At 60.8% G+C, this 12,756-nt stretch overlaps 4 protein-coding genes and 1 non-coding gene across 6 annotated transcripts; 2 read left to right on the top strand and 3 right to left on the bottom strand.

Annotated features, from left to right (window-relative positions):
• Positions 1-174: 174 nt before the first annotated feature.
• On the bottom strand, positions 175-4,162 carry SHL2_0 (putative RNA-dependent RNA polymerase SHL2; the record flags this gene model as incomplete). Its single annotated transcript, XM_062766642.1, is given in 15 exon segments — positions 175-259; positions 295-746; positions 796-1,345; positions 1,385-1,616; positions 1,657-1,987; positions 2,037-2,283; positions 2,321-2,403; positions 2,438-2,637; positions 2,650-2,907; positions 2,955-3,407; positions 3,444-3,474; positions 3,514-3,699; positions 3,737-3,880; positions 3,916-4,020; positions 4,058-4,162. The coding sequence occupies 15 exon segments, from the start codon at positions 4,160-4,162 to the stop codon at positions 175-177; spliced, it is 3,462 nt and encodes a 1,153-aa protein (XP_062622626.1).
• Positions 4,163-4,789: 627 nt separating this feature from the next.
• On the top strand, positions 4,790-4,878 carry LOC62_01G000220. The gene is given in 2 exon segments: positions 4,790-4,825; positions 4,844-4,878. It is a non-coding gene; the product is annotated as a tRNA-Gly (tRNA).
• Positions 4,879-5,057: 179 nt separating this feature from the next.
• Positions 5,058-6,017, bottom strand: pi071_0 (putative protein; the record flags this gene model as incomplete). The annotated part of the gene is made up of 2 exons (XM_062766641.1): positions 5,058-5,538; positions 5,590-6,017. 2 exons carry the CDS (start codon positions 6,015-6,017, stop codon positions 5,073-5,075), a joined length of 894 nt encoding a protein of 297 aa, XP_062622625.1. The 3' UTR covers positions 5,058-5,072.
• Positions 6,018-6,838: 821 nt separating this feature from the next.
• LOC62_01G000218 (uncharacterized protein) lies at positions 6,839-7,236 on the top strand. The gene is made up of 3 exons (XM_062766640.1): positions 6,839-6,885; positions 6,941-7,110; positions 7,160-7,236. The coding sequence occupies exons 1-3, from the start codon at positions 6,867-6,869 to the stop codon at positions 7,190-7,192; spliced, it is 222 nt and encodes a 73-aa protein (XP_062622624.1). The 5' UTR covers positions 6,839-6,866; the 3' UTR covers positions 7,193-7,236.
• A 458-nt stretch (positions 7,237-7,694) lies between these two features.
• SPBC23E6.02_1 (putative ATP-dependent helicase) lies at positions 7,695-12,621 on the bottom strand. Of its 2 annotated transcripts, XM_062766638.1 has the most exons (13): positions 12,321-12,621; positions 11,958-12,257; positions 11,311-11,921; positions 11,078-11,267; positions 10,874-11,027; positions 10,711-10,834; positions 10,365-10,661; positions 10,112-10,326; positions 9,798-10,060; positions 9,596-9,748; positions 8,539-9,546; positions 8,077-8,499; positions 7,695-8,032 (listed from the first exon to the last, which is right to left on the bottom strand). In XM_062766638.1, the coding sequence occupies exons 1-13, from the start codon at positions 12,420-12,422 to the stop codon at positions 7,781-7,783; spliced, it is 4,092 nt and encodes a 1,363-aa protein (XP_062622623.1). In that variant the 5' UTR covers positions 12,423-12,621; the 3' UTR covers positions 7,695-7,780. The 2 variants fall into 2 exon arrangements, with proteins under 2 accessions (XP_062622623.1, XP_062622622.1); XM_062766639.1 differs by having other exon boundaries at positions 8,077-9,546.
• Positions 12,622-12,756: the final 135 nt, after the last annotated feature.

The following is a 12,756-nucleotide window of genomic DNA, read 5'->3' as shown; positions in this document are numbered from 1 at the left end:
GTACGAGCCCACGAGTACGAGCCCACGAGTGGGTGGGCGATGTGGGCGGTATGGATGATATTGTATGCAGCATGATGCGGGATGCTACGAGCCCACGAGTGGGTGGGTGAGTGTGGCGGTACGGATGACATTGTATGCGATTGTTGTTACACAGTGTGGTTGGGTGGGATCTTGCTAGGTGGGGGGGCCGTTGCCCTGCTTCACAGTTGGCAGGTCGCACAAGGCCTCCCAGAACACCCAGGGGAACGAGATCATGGGTCTGGGGGTTAGTGGTGTCAACGCAGCGCGACTCACGCAGGGACCAGAACGGGCCGAAGCGGGATAATCGGTGCGGCATCGCCAATCACGCTTGCGTTGTCGCCCTTGACCGACTCGGCTGGGGTTACAGTCGCGGGGGTCGGCGCCACGCTCGTCCCGCTCGAGAGCGACGTGGCGTCCAGCATCTCGGCAAGCGGGTTCTTGACGCCCAGCCGCTCCTCGACAGCCTTGATGACGGGCTTGACATAGGTGATCTGGTAAGCGGCAATAGCGTAGACCTGTCGCGCAGTCACCGCGGCCTTGAACCGGCGCTTGGAGAGGAACTTGTCCGCGACGTCGAGGACGTTGTTGGCGAGCGCGCGGTAGTTCTGCTCGACTGGGTCGCGGAGGTCGTCCTCCCGGTGTCCTCGGCGCCGGGGGTTGAGAAGGACGATGCCGCCGACAGTCTCGGCTTCGGTGATGCGGTACCGCTTCATGAGCCCAATGACCTTGGAGTCGTAGTCCCTGCTGGGTTAGTTCGCAGTAAGCTCGTCAAACCCACTGCTTGAGCTGATACGCATCGTCGAGCACGGATGGCGGGACTTCGTACCGTGCAATGCGCTCATCGGCAATATCCTCGTCAGACAGCTGCCCGATATCGACTTGCTGGAACGATGGGTCGGGGCTGACTAGATCGAACAGCTGGCCCAGGATCCGCCGGCTGACATAGTTGTTCTTACTGGAGCCCTGCAACTCCTTGCCCATGAAGTGCGGCCAACGGCGAGGTTGCCATTGCGGCTCCATCTTGGCCGGCATGCCAGTCTCGGGAAAGTCGACGGCAATACTGGCCTGGTTGGCCAGCGTGCGGCAGACCTCGGTGTGGGGGCCGACGCGGTCGGCATGGGCGAGATGGGCACTTGACACCTGACCAAGGATGTCGTTCTTGAGGAAGTCTATGAAGAAAGACTTGATGTGCTCAATGGTGACCTTGTTCACAGTGAACGGCTTGACTGCGTCGTAGGCGGCGGGCTCTTCCTGGAGCTTGGGCAGGAGGCGTGGATCCCAGATGAGCGAGTAGTCGTCACCGTCGAGGTCGCCACCAGACAGCCTGACAGTCAGCTCTGCGTCAGACCAGTTCAATGCTCACATATGGGGCAGCGGCTTGCCACGAACGGCGAAGACGATGACATTCTTCAAGTCACGGAGCTTCTCGTGGTCGACGGCGTTGACGACCTGAATGTCACCTGGGTTGTGCGCCGGCGCACGCATGATGGCACACGGGCCCTTGACGACGACCGGGCCTTCGGTCGGGTCGGCTGGGTTCTCGTACTGGCAAAAGACTTCGCCTTCCTCCAGGACGCCAAACTCGTCGGCCACGCCTGGGTGTGAGCAACTACTGCAACACCGACCTGTCCTTACCCATGAGATATACTCCCTTCTTCAGCTCTATGCGCGCCTTCCATTTGACGTCGGAGAGAAGGCGCGTCTCTAGGACCTTGCACACGTCGATCAAGAACGGGTTGCGGTTGAAGCCAGCGGCACCGAGCTCCTTAATGCGCACTGCGCACAGGCCGACCGCAGCTTGGAGGTCGTGCTCAGTGGGACGTCCCTCCACGAACCGAGTCAAAAGTCCACGTGTTGCCTCAATGGCCTCGTTGTAGAGGTTACGGAAAACCTTGTCGTCGACGCCTAGGTGAGACAGAAGCAGGGTGAACTGTCGGTCGAGGAACGCTCGGCGGAACTGTGCAATCTGAGGAGTTCAGGTGTGATTCCTGCCCAAGTCTGACAGCACCACTCACCTGCACAACACTCAGACCGTACTTCTGCTTGGACGAGTGGGAGTCGAACTTGATCTGCGATGGCCTGAAGACGACGTCGGACGGCCGGCACATCTCCGGCGGGCAGACGCAGAGGACGCCCTTGATTCCGCCGCAGTGGAATTGGATCGCCGACGGCTGGGCGTCGACACCCGTGAGGATGCCGAACTCGCGAGCGGCCTGCCGGGCGACCTTGTAGCCGCACCGGCCAACACCATCAGTGTAGAGGCTGTGCAGGTGAGCAGCGCCCTACGGCTTACACCTACACTCCAGTTGCCCTCTCCTTGACGTCTGGGATCTTTAATCGGATATCGAGCACGATGCTGACAGGACGTGTGGCGGAGAAGGGCTAGGTATCAGCACAACTCACGCAGCGCACGCACCAGACCCATGTACGCGGCGTGTTTGGCGACAATTTTGTGCGTGATCTGGTCAAAGCCGAGGCGCGCGCGGATGGCCTCTGCAGTGAAGTTTTTGCTCTCGTCCTCGGCCACAAACCAGCATGTGTGCTCGCGGGCCGAGGACGCGCCGTACACGAGGAACACGTAGTGGCGGCCAGCAATGACAATACCAGAGGCGAGGGCTCATCGGACACGGGCAATTGGGCCGGTGTACGGCTTCTCGGTGTCGGCCTCGAGCACGGCGAGGTTGATCTGGATCCGGTCGTCCTCGTCGGCAAAGTGCACGCGCAGAAATCGATCCGAGTTCGCGTTGTGCTTGCGCAGCGCGTCGTTCGAGGTGTCGAGCTCGGGCGGGGACAGGCAAATCCTCGTCGGCGTCACGCGGCACTTGTACACCTCGACGAGGTGCGAGTCGACCTTGAGGCGGCGCTTGCGCAGCTGCCGTGCTCGGACTGTTTTGTGTCAGGAGGGACGACCGCAGGCCCGGCGCACTACTGACCCGTTATAATCCCCTTGATGTCGCGGATGCGCTCTTCGTTGAATAGTGCCGTCACCACCCGCTCCTTGAGCTTGGCCGAGTCGCACATCTTGTCGAGAGCGTGCACCAGCTGCGGGATTTCCGTCTGCACCACGATGCCATGTGTCACGAGCCCTTCAACAAGGTACCGCAGACGAAAGTCCATCCCCTGGAGGACGGCATTGGGATTGACGTGGGCCATGTTCTCCGGCGGCACGACCTTGATCTTCTTCTCGCCGGCGTGCGCGAGCCAGTCCATGCCCTCCTCGCGGCCGACGATACCGAGGTCGATGATCTTCTGGCGAAACTCCTGCCGCTCGCGCGGGCCGAGCATGAACTCGAACTGCCACGTGAGCCATGCGTTCACCTGCACCGTGAGCGGGTCCTCCGCGACGGCTTCGATTGGGCCCGCGTGCCCCTCGTGGATGATGTATCCTGAACGGCGTCAGCACCGCCCCCGGTCCGACCCACCCTTCGCTTTCATCTCCGGTACGGAGCGCCCCTGGTGTCCGTCAGTCAAGCCACATACACAGACACATACTGGGATAGACTCTTGCGGCCCGAGGCTGAAGACAAAGTCGCGTTCTGTGGCGCGCCGCGCGATCCGATTATTGATCGGCAGGTAAAAGCGCGCTGGGCGCCGAGTGGTGACGGTCAAGGTGACGAGGGATTGATCGTCGTCTTTTCGCGGCGCACGGATGACGCTGACACCGCTCGTCACAATATCCTGGCGTCAGCTGTGCCCCGCCCCGCCTGCAACGCACCTCGAAGGGAATCTCGACCTCGAGCGGGATGAAGACTGGCGGTGTAGTGACGGACTTGGTCGGGATGGCGTACACGTAGATCCACATCTTGTCCATGTTGAAGTTGAGGCGCGAGTTCGCCGTGTCGGTCGGGAGTCCGAAGCCCTGGCGTCAGCGGAGCGCGTCACACGACAACGCACCTTCATAAATTTGAGCGCGCCAGACTCGGAGCGCGTAGAGCCGAGGGCATAGGTGTGGACCGGGAACGACTGGCTCAGGTCGGTATCGTCGTCGAGGCCTTCGCCCTGGTCACCGTCAGCGGGGTAGTTGCACGCTACTCACTCTGCGGTACTGGTACGCCAGGTGCGTGCGGTCGAGATAGTGCGCCTGCGGCTCGTCGGATGGGGGCCCGAGGGTGGGCTTGGGGGGGAGCCGGTAGACTGGCATGGCGGCGGTGGTTGTTCCCTCTGCGTGTGCCGTTGCCAGATGCGGCAGAGTACAGTTGGAAGTGGGTGGTTTGCGCCATAAGTCGTGGGAAGGGGGCGGACGAGGCGCGTCGAGTGGATCGTCGAGAAGACAAGATCATGATCGGCAAGACTGACCTCCACTTTCGAGGTAAGGTGTGGCTTTAGGAATATAGGAATACACTATTGTTTTCCGGGTTTCAACAATGTCACGCGACGGGGACTAGGCCCCAGAGGTGCTGCCGACCCCTCCTCAGTCTCGGGAGGCCTAGCTCCAAAGCTCCACCACCACCCCTACCCAAACTTACTTGAACGCGCACGGAGATCCCTTGGCGCGTCAACGCCGATAAGTACAAACACTTCGACCACTCCGGCTGACACTATGGGGAGCGACCGCGGCCTCGGGATATGACTGAAACGGAGCGTCCTCCACGTAAGACCCCACGCTCTGCACAGCCGAAATCGCCCCGCCGACACCCGCATAAAGACAAAGACAACGCCGCATGAAGCGGGCACAGGAACTGCGGGGTTGGAGCCTGAGATTGGGCAGGGTTCGCTCATAACCGCGCCGTACGAACCGCAAATACAATTGGTTTCCTAATCAATCATTACACCGTTGGTGAAACGGTATCATGCGTCGTTGCCATTTAGAAATTAATTTGAATCGACGCGGCAGGGGTTCGACTCCCTTACGGTGTATCTTGAGGATCTTTGGATCCTCGGTTTTTGATTGGCTCTGGGGCTGAGATTTGGTTTGCAATCCTATTTATTTTTGATTCCTATTTGCTTGTTTTGATAAGCAACAGGCACTCGCTGCTCGGTCACAACCACAGGCCCAGTGTGAGATGTATGCAGATGAGTGATGTGTAGAGTACAATGCCAACCAAAGCCCATTATATCCTGCCCGCCTCCTTCTCCTTCTCCTTCTTGGCCAAAGCCTTGCCAGCCAAGATATCCCGGTCGAGAACCGCACGGTCCACGAGCAGCTGGTCGACGCGCGAGTTGAGGGCCGGGTCGACATGGTGCGCCGCGTGCTCGTACGCGTGGTCGTCGAGGTGCTCGTCCGGGCCCACCGCGGCGTCCTTCATCGCCGCCTTCTCCTTCTCCTCCTTCTCCGCCTTCTCCTTCTCCTCCTTCGCAGCGCCCATCGTGACCGTCGACATGACGACGCCGAACATGACCAGCGTGATAATCACCGCGATGGCACGCCGCGTCGCGTCCCATTTACTGCTTTCAATGTCGGTGCGGAGCTCGCCGAGCGAGATGGTGAACTTGTTGTTGATCTCCTCGACTGCGATGTCGAAGCGCTTGAGCTCGGCCGTCGTCTCGGCCTTGCGGTTGTTCATGTCGATTTCGATGCTGCGGGCGCGGGTTAACACCGATCACTGCCACTCCCCAGAGAGCACTCACTCGTGCTTCATCTGCAGCACGCTCTCCTTGATCGTCTGGTCCAGCCCGTCGACCTCGCGGCGGATGGCGTTGGCCACCGCGCGCAGCTTGAGCCCGTCGTTCCTCGCGCGCGTGCTCATCTCGGTACGCAGCTCGCTGAGCGCCGCTTTGAAGAGGTACGCGTTGTTGTCCATCTCCTCGACGGACAGCTGCGTGTCGACTGCGCGCTGCGTGCGCGCCGTGATCAGGCCGCGCACGCCCTCCATCAGCACGCGCGCATTTGGGGCGGGCACAGCGGCGCGCTCGAGGGTGTTGACGAACAGGTGCGTGTTGAACGGGTGCTGCGGCACGCGGTGGTGGTACTGCGCGTCTGGGACCGCGGGGAGCAGGTCGGCAGCCGCAGCGACCGTGTCAGCTGCGGCCGCTGCGGACGCTTCGGCGGACTCCATCGTCGCGGCTTCGGCCTTGGCTGCCGCCGCGAAATCTGCCGCGGCGTCGCTGGTGTCCTGCGCGCTCGGCGTCGGCGTAGGCGTCGACAGCCCGGGCGCGTCCTCGAAATGCGGCCGGCTGAATGGCCCAGTCTCCGGCACACTCGCGCCAGTGTTCGCTGCACTTGTCGTAGGGGGCACCGTCTCGCTGCCGCTGCTGCCAGCACCAGCTGACGACGCCCCCTCGCCGAGGTCGACGGGCCCGCTCGGGCCGCGCACGGGATCCCGCACGCGCGGCACCGGCCGTGTATTTGCGTGAGCGTCCGCATCGTCCGCGCCGGTGCGGGAGTGCGGCCCGGCGCGCTTCTCGTCCGGCAGCGAGAACGGGTGCTGCGAGCTCGAGGTAGAGCTGGAGCTCGCCGACGCGAACGTCTCGCCCGCGGCAGGGGTAGCGGACGGCGCGGCCATGTCTGGGCGCGGGGGCCGCGACGAGCGGGATATTGAGCTGCTGGCTATGCCCCGCAATAGTGTCGGTGGTGGCCTGGCGCGCCGCAGCGCGAGCCGTAGGCTGAGCATTGGTGGTGGTATTGTTGTTGTTGTTGTATCGGCGACATGACGCGCGTTTCCAGAACTTGAGTGCTTGCCGGCAGTGTCCACCGCAGTGTCCACCGGCCGGCTCGGAGCGAGGTTGTTAGTGGGGGGACTGGATAAGGGGTGCATTGTGGGGTGGGTTGCAGGGTGGGGTGGGCCACAAACGTCATCGTCTGGGCTGTCGCTTGGTGCCCGCCACTCGCCACTGAGCCAGCCGACGACACACACGCGGGTACTTAAACCCAACACTGTCTCAACCACCCACATCAGCATCACACCATGTCCGACAAGGAGCAGCGTGCGTGACTCCGCCTCTCTCCCCAGCAAGGCCACCCAGCTAACACCCCCCGCAGAGTTCACGACCCAGCCCCACCCGGCCACGACCAACAACCCCGCCGACCTAGTGGCTGGCAAGACGCCCGGGCTCGTCAGCGACGCCGCGCAGGCGTTCAACACGCCCGGCATCCAGCAGATTGGCAGCCAGGCCGCCGCGGCGCTCGAGCAGCCCAAGACGCGCGAGCAGGTGGGTGACCCGCGAGTGGATGGGGCCAGAGCCATGCTGACGTTGCCAGCTTCAGGAGGAGTTCAAGAAGCTCAACCAGTAATTGCTCTTGTACTTCCCTATGAATGGCCGTGAACAAGGAAGGAAGGCTTGCGGGGGAACAGGAAGGCTCGCTCGGCTGCAGAGTCGATGCGGCGTGCTCGCGGCCACTGATCACATGTCTGTCACATGGCGGTTGGAGCACTCGTCAACGATGGGTCAGATGCTCCGCTCCGTGTGTGCGCGCGATGATAACTGACCCACCTCGCCCACGGGGACACCACCTTGCTCACTCGCACACACCATGTCCACCGACCAGCAACAGAGCCCCGCGTTACCACGCCATTGGCTGTTTCCACCCCAACCGCGGCGGACTCGTCGTCGGGGGGGGGGGGGGGGGTCGCTGGGATGGTGACGATCAGATGAGTTCGAGGAGAGGGTGAGACGGTCGCGGATACACGAAGCTGAGAGCATTCAAGCCGTATTGGGGTTGAGGGCAACAGCAGTCACTGCAACGTTTTCACACATGACAACTGCTCACATACACATACGCCCTCAACGGCGCTTTTCTACAGTCTACCGAGCGACTACAGTACTCAATTGAATTAATTGCAAGGAACATGAAGACCGAAACAACGCCGATGACGGCACCCTAGTCATCCTCCTGGGCGTGGTCACGGTCGATAGCGAACAGGCGGCGAATGTCCTCGACCGACAACCTGCCCAGCTTGCCAATGTCACCCTCGCCCATGGCACCATCGGCAAGCAGGCCCTTGTGCTTCTGGATCTCCAGAAGGCGGTCCTCCACCGTCTCTTCAATCACAAGGCGCTCAACGTGCACAGGGAGGCTCTGGCCGATACGGTGGCAGCGGTCCACTGCCTGCTGCTCTGTAGCCGGGTTCCACTGAGCTCATTAGCACTGATATCATGATGTGTCGCCACACTCACAGCCAAGTCGCAGCAGATGACCTTGGACGCCACCGTCAAGTTCAAGCCAACGCCTCCCGCCTTCGTGGAGAGCAGCAGGACAGGAACGGATCTGTTGACCTGGGGCGGCATCTTGAATCGGCGGATCGCCTCCTCGCGCTCGCCTTGTGACATGCGGCCGGTGTAGTCGAGCTTGCGAATGTTGTGCTGGTACAGGAAGTCGCCGAGAATGTCAATGAACTGGACAAACTGGGAGAAGATGAGGATCTTGACGTTTGGATCCTCGGCGAGGTAGCTCTTGACCAGCTCGAGAAGCTTGACCATCTTGGTCGACGGAGTGATCACTTCCTCAATCAACTCGTCTTGGTCGCTGTCAACATCCTCAGCCTTGCCCTTGCCCTTCTCGAGCTTCGGCTTCTTCTCAAAGAAGTCTTTGGTGTCGCTCTTCGAAACGTCAGACGGGTCACAGGTAATCTCACTCACGGCTCGCTTCTTGCCCTTGCCCTTGCGGTCGACAGGCTTGCGGTCGGCGGGCTTGACATCCTCTTCCTCCTCTTCCTCCGCCTCGTCCTTCTCCGGAGGCGGCGGATTGTAGATGGCGCACGCACGGAAGAACCGGCCCTTCTCAAGGACCTCACGGCACATTGGGCAGTTGCGGGAGCCACGCTCAGCTTGTTCGTCGGTGAGGCCAGCGGCGTCGCGGAGTGGCTGCTCGTACAGGCCCGTAATGCACGAAGGGCAGTACATGTGGCCACAACTTGAAATGACCTCCTTGCCGTCGAAAGGCTCATAACAGATGCTGCACTCTAAGTCTTGAGGCTGGCCGTCGGCATCTGAAGTCATCGCCTTGTAGCGGTCCTCGAGCTTTTGGCGCAGCGCCTCCACGGCAGGCGCGCCGAGAAGGGCGACGGCTCGACCATACTCGTCGGCATCCTGAGAACGGTATTGGTCCATGCCTCCGAAAACGTCGTCAGACACCATCATGTCGTCCTCTCGCTCGTCGCCAGGTGCTCGGCGGAGCAGCCACGGGTGGTTGACACATTGCCTCAGGCGAGTGAGGAGGACGAGGACAACCGAGTAGTTCTTCATCAAGGTGCCTTGCTTGATGAACTTGTTCACTCTGATTTGAGCACGTCGCTCAAGGGCCGAGTAAATCGCGCGCTCCTCGGCTGTGAAGCCCAGCGGGTCCATCACGGTTGTCTTTGGCGGGAGGTTGAGGATACGAACGCCGTTGATCTCGGTGTCCTTGTTGCGCCTCACCATCAAAGGCTTCAGGATAGCCTGGGTACGTTTGGCCGCAAGACGAGGCTTCTTCTTCTCAATCCTGGCCACGCGGTTCCTGAACTCCTCGTCGTCCATCGCACCGATGAATCGAAGGGCTGGGCCAATGTCCGAAAGAGTGTTTACAATTGGGGTTCCAGTCAGGTACCACGGGTGCAGGAGGTCGAGGTCCATAATCGCCTTGGCGCCAATCGTGTTCTTGTTCCTCACCTGGGGGGGTCAGCATACTATGAGCAGATAACCGTAGTTGCGAACTGACCTCGTGAGCCTCGTCAAGGAACACCCGGAACCACTTGGTGCGGAACAATGGGCCCTTTTGTAGCGGCCTAATGTCATCGTCGTCCGACTCGTCAAACGAGTCGCGGTCGCGCTGGCGTGCCGCCTCACGGGCCTCCTTACGCTGCTTCTTGTTCTGCAACGTTAGCGCGTGTTGCAAGGGAACAATTGGCCACAAGACTCACCTTGAGCTTGGCCTCAGACTTGACGACACCGTACGTCGTGATCACAACGTCGTACTGCTTCAACTGAGCAGGCGTCTTGGCGCGGCTTCCACCGTGGTGAATGAACACCTTGATGTTCTTGGTCGTCTTGTCCTCAATCTCCTGCTTCCATTGAGCGAGGACAGCGACGGGAGCCACCACCAGCTGAGGAGACCTTTTAAAGTCTGACGGACGCTTGTCACGAACAAGCATGAGAGCGATGCACTGGACAGTCTTGCCCAGACCTGTAGCGTGTCAGTCCGAATGGGGTGGAAAAGGAAGGAGCAATGACTTACCCATGGCATCACAGAGCAAACCGCCGAAGGGTGCCTTGCTGCTCTCCTCGCGCTTGACCATGAAAGCGACCCCTAGAACTTGGTGTGGCATCAAGGAGAACAGCGCCCCAGGAAGCTTGTCCTGTAGTGTGGCCAGCCCTAGGGTCTTCATACCCTCCTCGATGGTGGTGTCTTCGTTAAAGTCTGAAAACGAGTCTTGGAGGAACGTGTTCAGGCTATGAGTTCAGTCTCCGCCCCGGCACCACCGACTTACTCTTGGCCAAGTGGTCGCTCGGGCATGTACTCTTCGGGGTCGATGGCACCTGCACCCTCGCCACCTGGAGCAATACCTGCCAAACCGGCAAGGCCTAATGCGCCAGGGAGGCCAAGCAATGCCTGACGAATCTGGGGCTGGAAGATCCTCGGGAGGTTGGGGAAGGTCCTGAGGAGGATGTTGGGAGTAGGTTCCCACTGGGCAGGGCGACCACTTTGGATGTAGTGGATCCATTCGCGGAGCTTGAGCATGCGGTCTCCCACGAACTGACGGAGGGGACCATGGACAATAGGGTTCCTATCTGTGTCAGAGCTGCTCATGGCATCAAGGTCGTGCGCTGACTTACATCAAGGTGGCGTAGTAGGCGGAGAGCGATCTGTGCTCAGCCTCACACTGCTGCACTTGGCTTGGGCGGTCCATCGCGTTCCAGGCCGCCTGAAGCTCCGGGGGAGGGGGCACAACTCCATCAGCTGAGGGGTTAGTACATCAGTGGTGCTCCGACAACCCACGTCTAACGACAGGCACTGCAAATGCAGCTGTCGACGGCCCCGCCTCCGGCTGGGTAGGGATCCCTGGGATCCTCGTCGCAGGATCGGGCTTGACTGTAGCCTGGATCGCGAGGTCGCCTAAGCTGGGCGCAGTAGAGCCCTTTCCAGGCCAAGTCTGATTCGTCAGCCACCTTGTACGCCCTTTCCCATGACAGCTCGACTAACAAGGTTGGGAATGGTCTCGCGGAGGCGCTGGTTCATGATGTAGACGTGAACGAGCTCCATCACCTGGACGCTTGGCGGTGTCCACGACTTGACGCCTCCCGACTGGAGAATGGCATTCAGGTGGGTCAAGCGGTCACTGAGCTCCATCCTCTGGCCGCTGGTGAGAGCTCTCAATCCCTTGTTCTTGGTACTGGAAGTGTTAGCTGACAACACTGTAGCGCCTAGCTACCCACAGAGTCGCGGTACGCTTCTTGAGATCTGAACGCTCCATCGACACCGTCTTCATCTTCTCGCTCATCGTCAACGAGTTCCAGACTTGAATCCAAGGCTGCGAAGGGTCCGTCTTGAACTTGCGCTGGGAGGGGGTGCTCTGTGACGATCTAGGGGCTGGCTTTACCTCGTCCTCGTCGTCGGACAAGACCGTAAGGGTGGCGGTAGGGCGCTTCTTGGTCGGGCCGCTGCCGCCCATGAACAAGATCTCGTCGTCCGAGTCACTGTCGACAACTGCCGGCTGGGCTCTGTACTTGCCCTTGTCTATGCTCGCGCGCGGGGAAGGGAGCGAGTCGAGCGTGTTGATGCTGTGGTCGCGCAAACCGCTGGACGACGACTGTGATGGCCACGCAGAAGAGGTCGCGCGCGTCGGGCTCGACGCGGTGGCCTTGAAGGTGCTGCTCGACGGCGCGGCAGTGGGCAGGATGTCGTCATCACTGTCATACCTGGCAGCGTCCTGCTGCGCCGACGTTGGCGCAACAGCGCGGCTCGGACCCGCAACAGCGTTGCCTTCAGTCTCGCCAACAATGTCCTGTGGCAAGATGGCCACCTGGCCGCTCGGAATGACAACACCCTATCCGTCAGTTCAGCGCCGGCTGACGCCACTCACCATCTTGGCCAAGCGCTCATCGCGGTATCTGACATGCTTTTCCTCCTGGCAGTGCAGGGAGTACTCGTAGAAGCTGCCAATGCCGGCGGCGCGGCCGCCATCAGGCAGCTCGGGGTCGGCGGTCAGGACGTGGTCGTTCCAACATAAGTCCTCCATGCACGTCACCGACCCGAAGCCGTTGCCTCCGACCTTGGGCTTTCCGGCCACCGCGCGTTCGAATAAGAAGTGCGTGTCGCCCGGGTTCGTGGTGAGGAACTTCGTTATGGCTGGGAGGAGGGGGGCGAGCTCATCGGGGAAGGGCTGGGGTGTGAGCGCGGATCATCACGGATGAGTGGACCTCGCGCGCCATGTTGCATCACTCACCTCGTCTGCGCCCGACTCGTCCTCGCCCGTCGCGGCGCGCGCGACCTCCAGCACCCACTCCGCGGAAGGGGCCTGTCCCGGCGCGTTGGTGTACTTGACCATTGCGCGGGAGGGAAGGAAGGTGTCACTGATAAGAAAGGGACGTTGCGGGAGGGAATCGCTGTCAAGAGGGGTAGGGGTGGTTCTATGTATCTAGAGGTGTCTAGAAGGTGTCCTGTGGAGAGAGGAGGAGGTGTCTAGGGGGTCGCAAGAGGTGCAAGAGGTGAAGAAGAGTGGAAGAGTGAAGAGAAGAAGAAGTGATAGAGAGAGAGAAGAGAAATCAACAACGCGTCTACATTTGTGGATTGTTTTAGCAGGGTGAGTCAACGGGGCGGCGGCCGTGCCTGAAACGCATAGGCCACCGCCCATCACCACCATCACCCGCGCCACCACACAA

Source organism: Vanrija pseudolonga, chromosome 1 (genome assembly GCF_020906515.1).
Source record: "Vanrija pseudolonga chromosome 1, complete sequence".
Taxonomy (NCBI): Eukaryota; Fungi; Basidiomycota; class Tremellomycetes; order Trichosporonales; family Trichosporonaceae; genus Vanrija; species Vanrija pseudolonga.
Note: the sequence above shows the minus strand (reverse complement) of the source record. Positions and strands in the feature narration are given on the sequence as shown.